This window comes from Lycorma delicatula, chromosome 1, assembly GCF_047948215.1.
Source record: "Lycorma delicatula isolate Av1 chromosome 1, ASM4794821v1, whole genome shotgun sequence".
NCBI classification, from domain to species: Eukaryota; Metazoa; Arthropoda; class Insecta; order Hemiptera; family Fulgoridae; genus Lycorma; species Lycorma delicatula.
The window spans coordinates 238,180,423-238,194,706 of NC_134455.1; the positions used below are offsets into that span (position 1 = coordinate 238,180,423).

Sequence of the window (14,284 nt, forward strand, 5' to 3'; positions counted from 1 at the left end):
GTGGTTTTATTACTACCGTAATAGTCATCACAACCATTCCTTCATTTAATAGTTATTTAGTTCAAAGTCTTTTATGGGAATTTTTTTTTAATTTGTTGATTTCTTCGTTATGGTATACTTTAATTATTATTTTTCATAACTAACCTTTTTCATTACAACTAGAACTAGATAATTTGTGTTTTTTTTTGTTGTTTTATTTTTATTTTCATTAGAACATAATTCGAAATTATATAATTCGTGATGTACAAGTTTTTTCTTAATATATTCTTTGCGTGATAATTTTTGGTGTTTTATTTTTTGAATAAATTTACAGCTTAACTTAGATTTCAAGTAACATAATGAGAAATATAAATGTCGTAAACAAGTAAAAAATTACTGTTACTAGAAACATTATAGTTTATTTAATCTAATTGATTCTCAGTGAATCCAGAATTGAAGTTAACATGAAATAAAATATAAAATTTTTTCTATTTTATATTTTTTCCATGTTCATATTTTACCTTGTAGAAAAAACTTAATAAAAATTTACATTTATTATCTTTTACGTGAAATTTGAACATTTTTTTTAAGAATATGTTTAACGTATTTTATAAATAGTTTATTATAAGTTAGTCAATTCCAATAGATTTATTTTAAAGTTAAGTTTAAAAATGGATAATGAAAAGATAAAAAGAATCAATCGAGTTCACGCAAAGATTTAAAACAGAAACTAGAACAGAGAAAAAATTAAACATTAAAAGTATTAACTTCCCAGATGTTAAAAACTAAATGTCGATCAGAGATTAAGTTTCAGATATTAAGTTGAACTGACAGGGAAACATAAAATGTCTGTTCCTTTTATTCATCCAAGATGAGTACTGAGTGGCGACTTTCGACATTTTACATTTTTACATGGCTTTTACTAACGCATTATAATCAGGGAAACATCATTTTTAAGTTAGAACAAAGAAAATATTATAAAAGAAGAAACTGTAATGTCATTTTATTCCACAAAATCGATAAAAAGTCAATAGCTAAGTAGAAAACTGATTTTAAAATTTAAACCTACTTGTATCCTGTGATAATTTATACTCGAATAAATAAATTACTACTTTACTTCTTCTTAAAAACAAATTTAAAACACGTTTAAAAATATTGTGTGCCATAGGTACATATATTAATAAATAAAATTCTTACTTATGAGATTTCTAAGGTAAATAAAAAATACATTTTTTAATTCTTCGACCACAAACAGAAATTACGATAAATATTTATACAAATTAAAATGAAATATATATAAACATAATTTAAATAAAACTCTTGTAGAGCTGTAAAGACGATTAACAAGCAATAGCCTATTCAATCATTAGTTACCTATTACAACGATGTCATTTTTTATGTACCTTTTTCACGATCAATACTATTACGATGTGTTAAATTTATATGATACTTTGATATTATTTGTTACTTCGAAAAGTTGAAACAAAGATAGGTGCAATAAAATTAAAAGTCAGCGAGATTTAATTTTCCTTCAAGTATAATTTTTTACGTTATTACACTTCAATAGAATTCAATAAAAAATAATGAAATGACATCAACAGAACTTATTTTTACAAAAATTTACATTTTACCAATGCCAGCTTCTATGCTTTCTGTACCATCACTTTTATTACATCTCTCACTATCCACGTTTTTTTCTCTAAGTTAATCACTATAATCCTTCTATTTAGTTCCTCTTTCCTTGACTTGGTTATTTCTTTCTTCAAACTTTCCTGATAACCGTAGTTTGAATGCTACCATAATAATTTAATTGCGGGGAACCCAGACAAAGGGGTTTTTCTTTATAAAAGGCAACAATCCTTTTATACACAGCTAAAGACGTGTACTAATTAAAGGTTGACATGGCTCTCGTGTCAACCTTTAATCTCAAAAAAAAAACAGTCCTAAAATTCAGCAGTATAATAAACCTAAGTGTTAAAATTGTCTGAGATTTTAGTTCGGCATACATGAAAGCAATGGAAAAACCTGAAGAAATTCATTTCACATTGTTCTTCCCTTTTACACAATATGATAGCATTCTGCGAATAAGCACTAGTCAAGAGGAGGTTAATAAGGTAGTCTAGAAACATTTCGTAGAAATTATGAAGTACTTTAAACTAATCAAAAGAAGACTATCTTTTCGCAATTTTTTATATTCATTAACTTAATAAAAAGATCTAAAATTACGCAAAACTATTAAAGTTCTAATAAAAACTGAATGCAAAAATGACTCCGATAAATAAATAATCATAAAATATCTGTTTAACAAATTTTGAAATTAATTTCCTATTAAAAACTAATTATAGCAATTATCTTACATCTAATTATTTAAAACTTTAAATTATTTATCTAATTTTACTATTATTTAATATAAAATACCTGACCTAAATACCACCTTTGTTCAATGCTCTCTTGTTTAATTGCGCCAATTAGTAATAAATTAAATAACGAGCTCTATTATATTTATTGAAGTGTTACACTCGACATTTTAATTTTTTTCTACATGCTGTATACTGAACTTTTTCCCCGAGTATAGAAATAATGCGACTTTAAAAAGTGAATGAGTTACTTTAACTATGCCGTCTTACTCCGCATCACTGCCAACGTTTATAACGCTTCGAATTCTCTTTCGGGTCACTGAGTTCTTCTTTATGTAGAAATTAAAATTTTGAAAAAGTTTTTTTAAAAAGAAAATAATGAATCGGTATACAGACAGAATCTACTTGGTACGATAACAAAACAAAATAAAATAAAAATAATTTTTTTAATGTAACAGAATCTTTTAGATGAATTATTTGAATTCTAGCGAATAATCCAAAATTTATTAGGAGTAACATAGTGAAAAATTTACAAGCTGTTATAATTTTCTGATATCGTTTAAGGAATGTAAAATTTGTTTGTCAAATTTAATGATTTTCCGGGACTAATCTTGTTCTCGAAGACGACTTGCTTTATATTAAAAATTACTGAAGTTTAGTATATCCTCAAGGGATTGTGAGCTATTATTATTGCACAAAGTATTAAAACTAGGTTACATCACATCAGCATTACCGAGTTTGATATTCATTTTTAATTTTTTCGCACATTGAATATAGTTGTAAGAAGACATTGCTCATGTAATAATTAAAATCACATAATTTGGATTTTCATATGAAACCCAAATCTAACTTCTGAAAGATGTAAACTAATAATATTCAATTTAGAAATTTTTTTTATATTTTGTTTTTAAAATACTACCGTTTAGATGAACAGGTCAAGTACTAACGCATAAGATATCTTGGTTCTTGGTTTTGATAAAGATAAGAGTAGAACTGTTGAGGTAAAGGAAAAAATTCAGGTAGATAACAGATATTACGTGTCGAAAAAAATGACTAAGAGTAATACTACATCGTTAAAAAATAAAGTAAAATTATACATTGCATTCACTCTGCTGTAGTTATTTTTTTATGGTCAGAAATACTGGGCTTTTTCAAAACTAGAGGAGTAAAGACTGCTCATTTTTTAAAGAGCAATTTGGTGGCAGTAAGTTGTACAGCGGTAGAAGGAATGATAACAAGTATGAAAAATACTAAGTTATGAAACTCTAACTAAGTTGGTCTTGCCCCTCGTTAGTCTACTATTTAGAAGAAAATTAAGTGGAACATTGGAGTACGCAATTACGAAAAAAAGTTACTCATCGTTTGAAATTTTGAAATAAGTTACCCGTGAACACTTTATCTCCTTTCTTTCTTAACAAAGTTGAAATGGCATCAATGACTCATATTCAGAGGTCATCGTACACAAATTCATAAAAATCGGTCCTTCTACCCTGGAGATTTCAAGAAAAAGTCAGGCCAACATACGTATCCACGTACGCACATCTTTTCGGAAGTTTTCAATGCAAAGAATTGTGTCTGTTTGTTATAGGAGGTCATAAAAAATATCAAGATCTGGAAAAAAGTTGAGGTGCTAAATTTGATTAAATTTGCAAAATTTCACTTATATATGTAATGCAGTATAACTCTATACACTTTAACTATAGAGCCAGGAAATTAAAAGAAATACAAAGGATTGCGGGTGCCAGGTAATCTGGTCATTATGAATGAGAAAAAGATTCTAACTACACTACTTGAAGTAAAGTATTTAGAATTCTATAACAAATTATCACGTAAAACATACAGACGAATACTTGTAATCTTAAGGAACAGAAAGATAGTTTTAGAAGCTAAAAATGTGAACGGTAGATTTTTTTATTTGTAGCCGGGATTTTGTAACTGAAGGTTTTATAGATGAAGCAGTTTTATTTCAGAACTGCTGAATCCTGATATAATTTAACGAAAGTTATATCTAGCCACAAATACGGAAAAGAAATAACTCAACTTTGAAATACTCTGTATAGAAAAGAAACTGCCTGTACCCGATATAGTTAAAAATTACAGACCAGCTAATAAAATAAATTAAGTTTAATATGTTATAACCAGCCAGCTTAAAAAACCATAATACTCACGACATAATCTGGAACCTGATTTGTCCTACATTATTTTAATAACTTTTTTTCAGCTATTCTTTATATTTACATAAATATTTGTATTTTTAGAAAACGCAAGAAAAAATTTTTTTCCCACTTATTTCTCGATTTACATTTTCTGAGCGCCATAATTTCTTCTAAACAATTCTCTATCATGTATATTTAAAACAAATACTTTATTTTTTATCCGTATCAATTTCAGGACTTTTCGGTTATAATTTTTATGATAACTTTTTGTTATTTCTATCTTTAATAATCGTATCAAAATTAATTTGACACTACTAAGCAGAAATTCAAAATTTTGATTCTTTTTAAGATTAGAATCATATTTAAAAAAAACACTATATTATTCAAAGTTTTGTTTAGATTCCTAGGTTTACCCTCGTGAAGGAATGAATGAAGTACACTTAGCGACTTAGCGTAAGTACTACTTACAAATATTTCAAGACTGAAACAAATGTTTAAAAACAATAAAACCGATTTAAATTAAATTTAATACTAAAAAAGCTACATTTATTATAATAACATTAAGTTTTCGACAGGGCTATTTGCTGCAATAAATTTATGTTAATGTTGGTTATATTACCATTTCATTAAAAAAAAGTCGTAGTATTACAATTTGAAATAGTAACTAAAATGTTTACTCTAACTCATATTTATTGTGTAAGATTATGAATTTTAGCTAATTTTTTTTCTACTCCTTAGACAAAATTAAGTAAAATATTACGTATTTCTACAAGTTTACGGAGTTATGATAACAAGGATGTGTCTATATTCTTCAGAATTAAATAAACCTTTTGTACAACAACATATTTCACAAAACGAAATTAATTTTTATCCTCTGTTAAACCAATAAATATCGTATATGAAATATAGATGCAAAAATAAATCTATTCGTAAATATAAGTTAACTTTTCATGTAATCTGCAGTCGAATATTAAGCTTCCGTAATTAAAATAACATAAATTGTCATAGGTATAAATAAAATTATAGTGTTGTAAATCTTTATATGTGAATATAATAAATACTTGCAAAAGTATGGCTTTTTACTAAAATAAATTAACTACCTAATTTTAAAGGAACTAACTTATTTTATTCAAAATAAAAATAATATATACCAGATGTTAGGCAGGTAAGAGCGGTTACAAATTAATATCTTTATCGTTGGGAAAAGACTGTGTTCATGTAACAAGTAGACTTCACCGACACAACGTGAACTGAAAGTTAAATGAATTTCTGGTTTCATTAATTTTCCTCTTTAAACTTCTCGTTTTCAAGTTCCGCCAAAGTAATTATTAGAACTACTTAAAATCTGATGAAGGAAAATGTAAATAATATTTTAAAATGTGTTAATCCATATTTCACAAAATTACGGAATAGTTATGGGACAACATATACCGAAACAACATATACCAAAATAAAGAGCTACGAATCGAATTTTCCCGCGGTATTTTGCAAAATTTTAAGTGACACGTTTTTTTAATTTTGACATTCTATATAAAAAAAAATACAAAATTGAACAGACATTAATTTTTCATGTATACTCTTTTAGTCAAAAAGTTATAACTCGTAAATTCAAGTCTCTTCAGCTAGACCACAATAGTAACTTCTCTCTTTAATTTAATGTATAAGAAATATAATGTCAATGTAAATGTAGGTAATATAATATACTTAATTTATATAAAATAATATTAAGTAGACTGCGAATTGATAGAACTAAGAAATTAATTGAAGTAATAAACAGATCATTGGACGATTGGGTGCCAGTTGAATTCTCAGTACAGGGGAAGAAGAACCCTAACAAAAATGAACGTAGTTAGCTGAAGATAATTAGTAATCATCATATGTTTATCTGCCTTGAGACAGTTTCCTAGCCTTGGGTTCTTCTCCATTCTCTCTTTTTCTAGTTAAGTTCTTGAAATTTGACAGCTCCCGTTTCTCCTTTTAGATCGTCTATAATTTTTACTTTCCCTTCTCTTTTTTTAACCTTCTTCTGATATACTTCTACCACTAATTCCTTCTCTTCTAATGATAAATTCCAGTCGGTTAGCGTTTCTCCCATGAATTATTCTGATGAAGCTTTCATTATCCTTATCTTTCCCCTCATTAGTTAATTTTTCTCATTACCTGCTCATCTAATCTTCACCAATTTATTCCACGACCATCTTTCTTTCTTTCCATCCTTTCTTAACTTCATTTTCGTTCTGACCATGTTTCACATCAATACAGAAGTACATTTCAAACTTATCTCTTCATAAGACGCGGCTTATTTTATTAAATCATTTATTACATAATAACTGTATCTTTCTGCTGAATATTTCTATGCCGTTTCTATTTTTGTTTTTATTTCGTTTTTACGTTTGTAATCTTCTGTTAACAAGTATATGTAATGTTTTACTTCTTCAATTCTTACTTTTGTTCAGACATTTATTGGCTTATTATCCCCATTAATTTTGTTCTCTTAATATTCATTTTTATTCCATATACTGCCCTAGTCTCTTCTAATTTTGAAATAAAAATTTGAATATCTTGTGATTCATCTCCTAAAACATCCATTTCATCTGCTAAATTTATACAATATAGTTTCCTTTCTCTTTTGATAGCTCCTTCATTTTCTTTTACAACACTTTTTGTCCTATATTCGACGTACATATTAAGCAAGGTTGGTGGTAGGGCCTATCTTACTCCTCTTCTTAGGTCAATCCACTGAGATTGAGCATATATTCTTTATTTTCATATCCGTTTTTACATATAGTTACAATCCTTTAATTAATCTGCTACTTCCCCAACCTATTTTTGGCGTTTTATTTTCATTAATTTCTTCCATTTAACACAATGGTCAAATGTCCATTTATATAAAAAGTCGCTTTTCCTTTTCCTTTTTTTTGTAGTTCAAATTATCAGTAGTTCTCACTAAATATTCTTATTAGCCCAACAGTATCCCTTGGCCTCCTTCTCTTCCGGAATTCATATTGTTCTTCTGTAATTATTTCCTCCATTCTTTAATCAATCTTCTGTTTTAATTCATAGTAAAATCTGCTGAATTCGAAATTAGTTAAAATACATAACTTTAGCGTATTATCAATCCAAAATCAAACATATATAAATATACAGAAGTAAACGAGTAACCTAAATCGGAGACATAAACGTAATGGATAAAACCTTATATTGCTATATCTCCATATTGAGACAATAGCTGCCCCTGACTATCCCCATTCACAATCTAGCTATCTTCCCATATAATCTACGGGAAGATTATAAACCTATAAAAAAGTCCAGCAAAGTTAAAACAAGATTACAGAGAAAAGGAATAATATCTTATTACAATGGAGCAATGAACGCAGAGAGTGCTACGTTTATTGTAATAAGATATAACCACATAATTCTAAAAAACTAATAGCCAAAAACGATAGCAGAAGACAAAATTATTTAGAAAAAGGAATGTTAGAAATGGTGTGTTAGAGATGAAACGGTGTAGAGACATAATGAATTAAAAACCGAAGAAATTAGTGGACACTAAAAGGCTTATAAATTAATAAGTAATAACAATTAATTAATAATAAATACAGATTAACACCCACCAAAACTGTTGTAATCCCATACAATAGCTTAATTTCTATATTCTTGAAGACTGTATGATGGCTTTCGGATGAATGCTGTCAACTGATGAGAATGAACGTTTTGTGACGTGCACTGACTTGTAATATAAAAATGATTCGCGAAAAAGCGACGGTCTAGTAAACCACGACTACTCCAGTGGATCGTAACGACTCACTATTTTCTTTCGTTACTGGTGTAGAGACATAATTATTCATAACAGCAAAATATAATAACAGATGAAACTATTTAAAAAAAAGTTCATTATTACAAAACTGCTTATAAAATTATTCACCTACTAATGAAAACGTACCTTTAATTTATTAATAATTATTATTGCCTACTAATAAAGTGATATATTTCTCAGCTAACTTAATTTGTTTTAGAAATTATAAGAAGGCTTTTAACAATTTTCTCAGAAATATTTTTAGATATAGTTGTGGGATCTATTATATTCAATTTCATATCAAATATCACATGTAAACATAACATTTTCCCATTAATTGGACCTCAGGAATTCCAACGTGGCTCAATTTTTCCCTTGGAGCAGAAATCAGACCGAAATATTAAGTCGAAAATAAAGTGTTTTCCGGATATATATTTATAGGGTCTTTTTACTTCCTTGTACGAAGTAAAGGAATTATTATGATCGTGAAAAATTGCGGTTTTTAGATTTCAACGGAGATATCCATTTTTACATCCCTGAATACATTTTCACTTGTTTCATCATGACGTGTGTACATAGGTATGCGCGTAGGTATGTACGTATGTATCTCGAATAACTCAAAAACGATTAGCCACAGGATGTTGAAATTTTGGGTTTAGGACTAGTGTAACATCTAGTTGTGCACCTCCCCTTTTCATTGCAATCGACTACACAAAAAGTGTCCAAAAAAGCTCAAAATCCAAATAAGCCCTCATTGAGAGCTTTTCAACGATATATCACAAGTGGTACTTATATCCCTTGGTTCCAGAGTTACAGCCAAATTAAATTACACATCGGTTCGAATTAAACTTTTTGTTTAATTTAAATATATTGATTTATTAATAATTATTAAGTTCTGATTGTAAAGACATTTTTACAATAAAAAATAATTCAATAATAGCAATAAAAAAAATCTGATTTGGATAAAACATGACTTTCTTGTACGCCAATTAAATTAATATACGCATTTTTAAAAGTAGATAAAACCTTGTTTCATTAATAACTTCTGTTTTTTTTTTTTTTTAATATTTTTATTGAATTATTATTTATTGTAAGACTTTTCATAATCACAGTTTCATAATTATTAATAAATCAATATATTTAAATTAAAAAAAAGTTAATAAAAAGGAAGTCAAAGTTAAATGGAAAAAAGTCAAATTCGAACCGATGTGTGCCTTCCCCCTGAAATATCCAAATATTTCATTACTTAAAATTCTATTTGGCTATAACTCTAGAACAAATGAAAATATATACCAATTATGATATATCGTTGAAAAGCTCTCAATCAAGTGCAGTTAAGAAAAAGAGCAAAATTCATTTTTTTTTTTGGGGGGGGGTTTTTTGGATATTTTTGGTCGATTGCAATCGAAAGGGGAGCTGCACAATTAGATGTTACAACAGTCAAAAATCCAAAATTTTACATCCTACGTCTAATCGTTTTTGAGTTATGCGAGATACATACGTACGTACAAAAGTCAAAAGTCAAAAAGTGTACGCCAAAACTATCCAAAATGGATTCAGGGATAGTCAAAATCGATATTTCCTTTGAAATCTGAAAACCGAAATTTTGTGCGATCGCAATAATACTTCCTTTACTTCGTACAAAGAAGTAGAAAATATGAAAAATATCAGAAGTTATTTGTGAAATAAAATTTTATGTACTTTTAAAAATTTGTATATGTAATTTAATAGGCGTACAAGGAAGTCATGTGGTTATATTTGGTGAAACATCTGGTTATTTAATAACAATTAAAAATTATAATTTAGAATCGTGTTATTTTTATTTATTAATTTGTTTCAGTCTACTTGATAATAAATATCGCTATATAATTTAGTACCTTTCTCTTGTTTCGTTTTTGTCTTCATTTTTTTATTGTTACATCATAATAATTTAAAAAACATAGTATTAATTAGATATAAGGCTTACATTTATTTAGAGTAATAAAGGGACTTTTACTCTAACCTAATATTTCAGGTTGATTGTTCAATTAATAATTGTATAAATATTTGATGTTAATAAAAACTAATATTTTAGAATTTTTGTAACTGTCCATAGAATTGAAGGATCGTATGTCATTTTCAAATGAAATAAGTTTAAATGAAGTGCAGGCAAAAATGTGTATACGTAATTTAATAGGCGTCAAGAAAGTTATGTGGTATCCACATCAGATTTTTTCTTTATATTAACGTCCCGAATCGTTTCCTACAGATTTTCATTACAGTTTTCACTCGTACATGTTTATACACAAACACAGTATTTATTAAATATCAAAGTTATATTTATTTACTAATATATAGATGACAAAAAAATATATATGTATACAGTATCATTAGTAAGCTAAGTAATCAAAGTGATATTATTAAATCGTTCATGATTTTTCAGAAATTAATTAAATACCAATCAGTGTGCAAATAGTCTTTTTAAAAGTGAACAAAGCGAAAATAAATTACCGTTTTATCAAAGTACAATATATTGTTTTAGGGAAATTAATCCTCTCATCGACACAAGTGACAACAAACGGGACAAATTGATTTCAGTTTTTGAACATAAACAATTATTTTACGATCGTTACTTAGTGAAAATATGATAAAATCTGGAAAAAAAATCACAAATTACGAGTAGAAAACTTAGCCTACTCAGACACACTTCGTTTAAAAAATCAACCCGACACATGATTGTAATTAATTGAGATTTTTCAAACTTTAATAAAAATTTTTTTTTTAATTTAACCCAATTACATGTTCAAGGCAATACTTGAACATTTAGTATTACATTAATTTGTTCAATAAAATTGAAAACTTAGGTTAATTAAATAAAATAAAAATATTTTATTTTTAACATTCATGGTAGCAGCCTATGACGTTTCTTAAATTTTTATTTTTCACAGTGTTTCCTTTTTTTTATTTACATCAAGCCCAGGTTTTTCATCTTGTGATTTTTCGAATGCATTTTTGCACCCCTATTTATATTTTAACTAAAAATCTACAATAAGATAAGGGTTAAATATCAACGAATTCCCTAATACCGAAAAGAAAAAATAATACTTTTTTAACAGTCTCTTCCTTGTACGAAGTAAAGGAAGTATTATGATCGCGAAAAATTTCGGTTTTCAGATTTCAACGGAAATATCCATTTTGACCATCTCTAAATCCATTTTGACTAGTTTCGGCGTGATGTCTGTACGTGTTGTACATACGTAACGAACTTTTAAGTTTGGATTTAGGACTTTTGTAACGTCTAATTGTGCATCTCCTCTTTTGAATACAATCGATAGGACCAAAAATGTCCGAAAAATCCCAAAATCCAAACAACTTGAATTTTGGACGTTTTCTTAAATGCAGTGACAAGTCCTCATTGAGAGGTTTTCAACGATATATCATATTGTCGATGTCTTTATGGACATCTGATGGTACTTATTTTCATTGGTTTCAGAGTTATAGCCAAATAAAATTTTAATTAATGAAATATTTGAATCTTAGGGGAAGGCACACGGTTCGAATCAGATTTTATTTCCTTTTTTTTATTTAAATATATTGATTTATTAATAATTATTAAACTCTGATTGTAAAAAAGGTCTTACAATAAACAATAATTCATTAACAATAAAAAAAAATATGAAAAAAAATCATAAGTTATAAGTGAAATAAAATTTGATGTACTTTTCATTTTAATTCAAAAATTTATGCAGAGGTTAATAATTATTAATAAATCAATATATACAATTTTTTTTAAAAATATGAAGTCGGATTCGACCCAATGTGTCGATGGTTACGGATCCGACACGTTCTCACATACACCACATAAATACCTGAGCGACGTGAAACAAAATTAATATATAAACTAATATAAAATGTTGATACGGACACTACAAAAAAATGTGATGCAATGTGGTGTCCACACAGTGCAATTGTATAACTGTCCACTTTATTAAAGAATTGGAGGATCGTACCTCACTTTCAAATGAAATAAGTAAATGAAATGCAGCAAAAAATGTGTACATGTAATTTAATAGGCGTACAAGGGCACCAAAAAATGATGAAAAAATTAGATATGTGGTCTCCATATCGATTTTTTAAATTTCAGCTTTTTGAGACAGACTCCAAATAAAGGATTAATAGTTTTTGATAGTGTTCTTAATTTGACGCATATTTCAAAAATTTTTAACAGAATTCTGAAAGTATTAGTTTTTACCTTTTAAGATAGGTTTTTCGTTTTATTTTTAAAAGAAACCTTAAAAAAGTATTTTATTTATTCTTACCTCAAATTTCTAGTTATATAAGTTATAAGTTATAAGTTCTAGTTTTATAAGTTACTAGTTCTATAGTTATAAGTTTTCAAAAACGACTTGGAGAGTATTAAAAACAAACGATAAAGCTATTTTTTCCATTTTAACATGATCCATGATTTCATCATCTAAAACAAATTTGTGTTTCTATCAAGATATATTACATTAATTCTACGAGTAATTTTCCATTATGTAAACTTGACCGTAACTGTGGCGTATTTATAAAAGTATAATAATTGTTATTACTCGAGTGTATTTATAAATATTTTATTATGTTTTACCTACAAATGTAATGCATTAAGGAATTAAATAAATTATTCCTTTTCCATTAATTCATTTTGTCCATTAATTTAATTTGAAACTGTCATTTAATATTTTTAGAATAAATTATTGTTCTATATAACTGTTTATAAGGGCTTTTAACGTTTTCTGTATGGCTTTGGATCAATTAGTTTAAACTAAAATCCTAGTTTACAATTTCTGTTTTCTATCATTTACAAGAGTATCTTTAAAACTGAGCAAATTATGCAGAATTAAAAATTATATTTCTACAGAAATTTGTTTCAGATTAATATAACTTTAACAAATATTTTATTGCCAATCTTTTATTATTTATTAGTAATCATAAATTATTAGTACTTTTTTGCAGTAATCTGAAAATTTAATTATATAAAATTATTGTAATAAAATTTTATTACAATAATGTAATACCAATAAAAGATAATAATATGCTGATTTTTAATTTATAATGTCTCTTAAAATACAAAGCTACGTATTCGAACAGATTACAGAGAGCGTAAACTTTTGATTTTATAAGTTTAAGTTTAGCATTTTCCAAAACAGAAGCTTTTTCCAAATGTGCATGTAGACATCGACACGTAACTCATGAAATCAAACTCACAAGATAAGAAATAATAGTACGTAATGTAGATATTATCTTTTTGACAAAACTAATTTAATTCTTTTATTCCTTGAAATATTAAAATAATAACAAAAATATAATAATGCTATAAATATGTCCTCATTTTTCTATCGATAAAAATATTAGTTACAATACTTTATTTATCCAGATTTTAGCCCCCTTCCACTTCAAAAAAAAAAAGAAAAAAAAGACTTAAATTCTTGATTTAATTAAAGAATTAGTTCTTGGTTATAAACTTAAACAAATACAGAAATAAAATCACGAAAAAGCTTTATTCTTGAACATATTGTTTTGGTTTATCTCCTAGGTTTTCCTTTCGGCCATCCTTTCTTACATTTTTTTTCGATTCTTCTTACGGCCTCTTCTTCTGATAACAATGTTTCTGAGACTTCGGACATGGAATCTTCCTCCCTTTCAGATACTAGTGACGTTCTGCGGCTGACATCAGGTGATGACAACTTTGACGGAGCAGTTAACATGGTTGTTATTGAATCTAAACTTGATTCGATCTCCAGTGGTATACTTTCAGCGGCTGAAGTACTCAATTCAATCTCCAAAGGCAATACTTGGGGCGGCTGAGATACGAGTACGAGGACAAGGAGAGAGCAAGCCCTCTCTTTGTCCTCTGGGTTTCTGGAGGTTCCATAGGTGCGGGATCTATAGCGTCTATATTCCGTGCTTTCTCTATTGTTACTTGCAACTCCATTGCAGTAATCTCCGACTTTTTGTGTACTCTTGTCACACTCCCC

General features: G+C 27.5%; 1 protein-coding gene across 1 annotated transcript in view; it reads right to left on the reverse strand.

The window, feature by feature from the left end:
• Positions 1-14,014, reverse strand: part of LOC142317789 (putative G-protein coupled receptor CG31760) — a 185,617-nt gene extending 171,603 nt beyond the window's left edge. Inside the window, exon 1 of the mRNA XM_075354337.1 lies at positions 13,892-14,014. Coding sequence (XP_075210452.1) covers positions 13,892-14,014 — 123 coding nt within the window. The remainder of the gene's footprint in view (positions 1-13,891) is intronic.
• Positions 14,015-14,284: the final 270 nt, after the last annotated feature.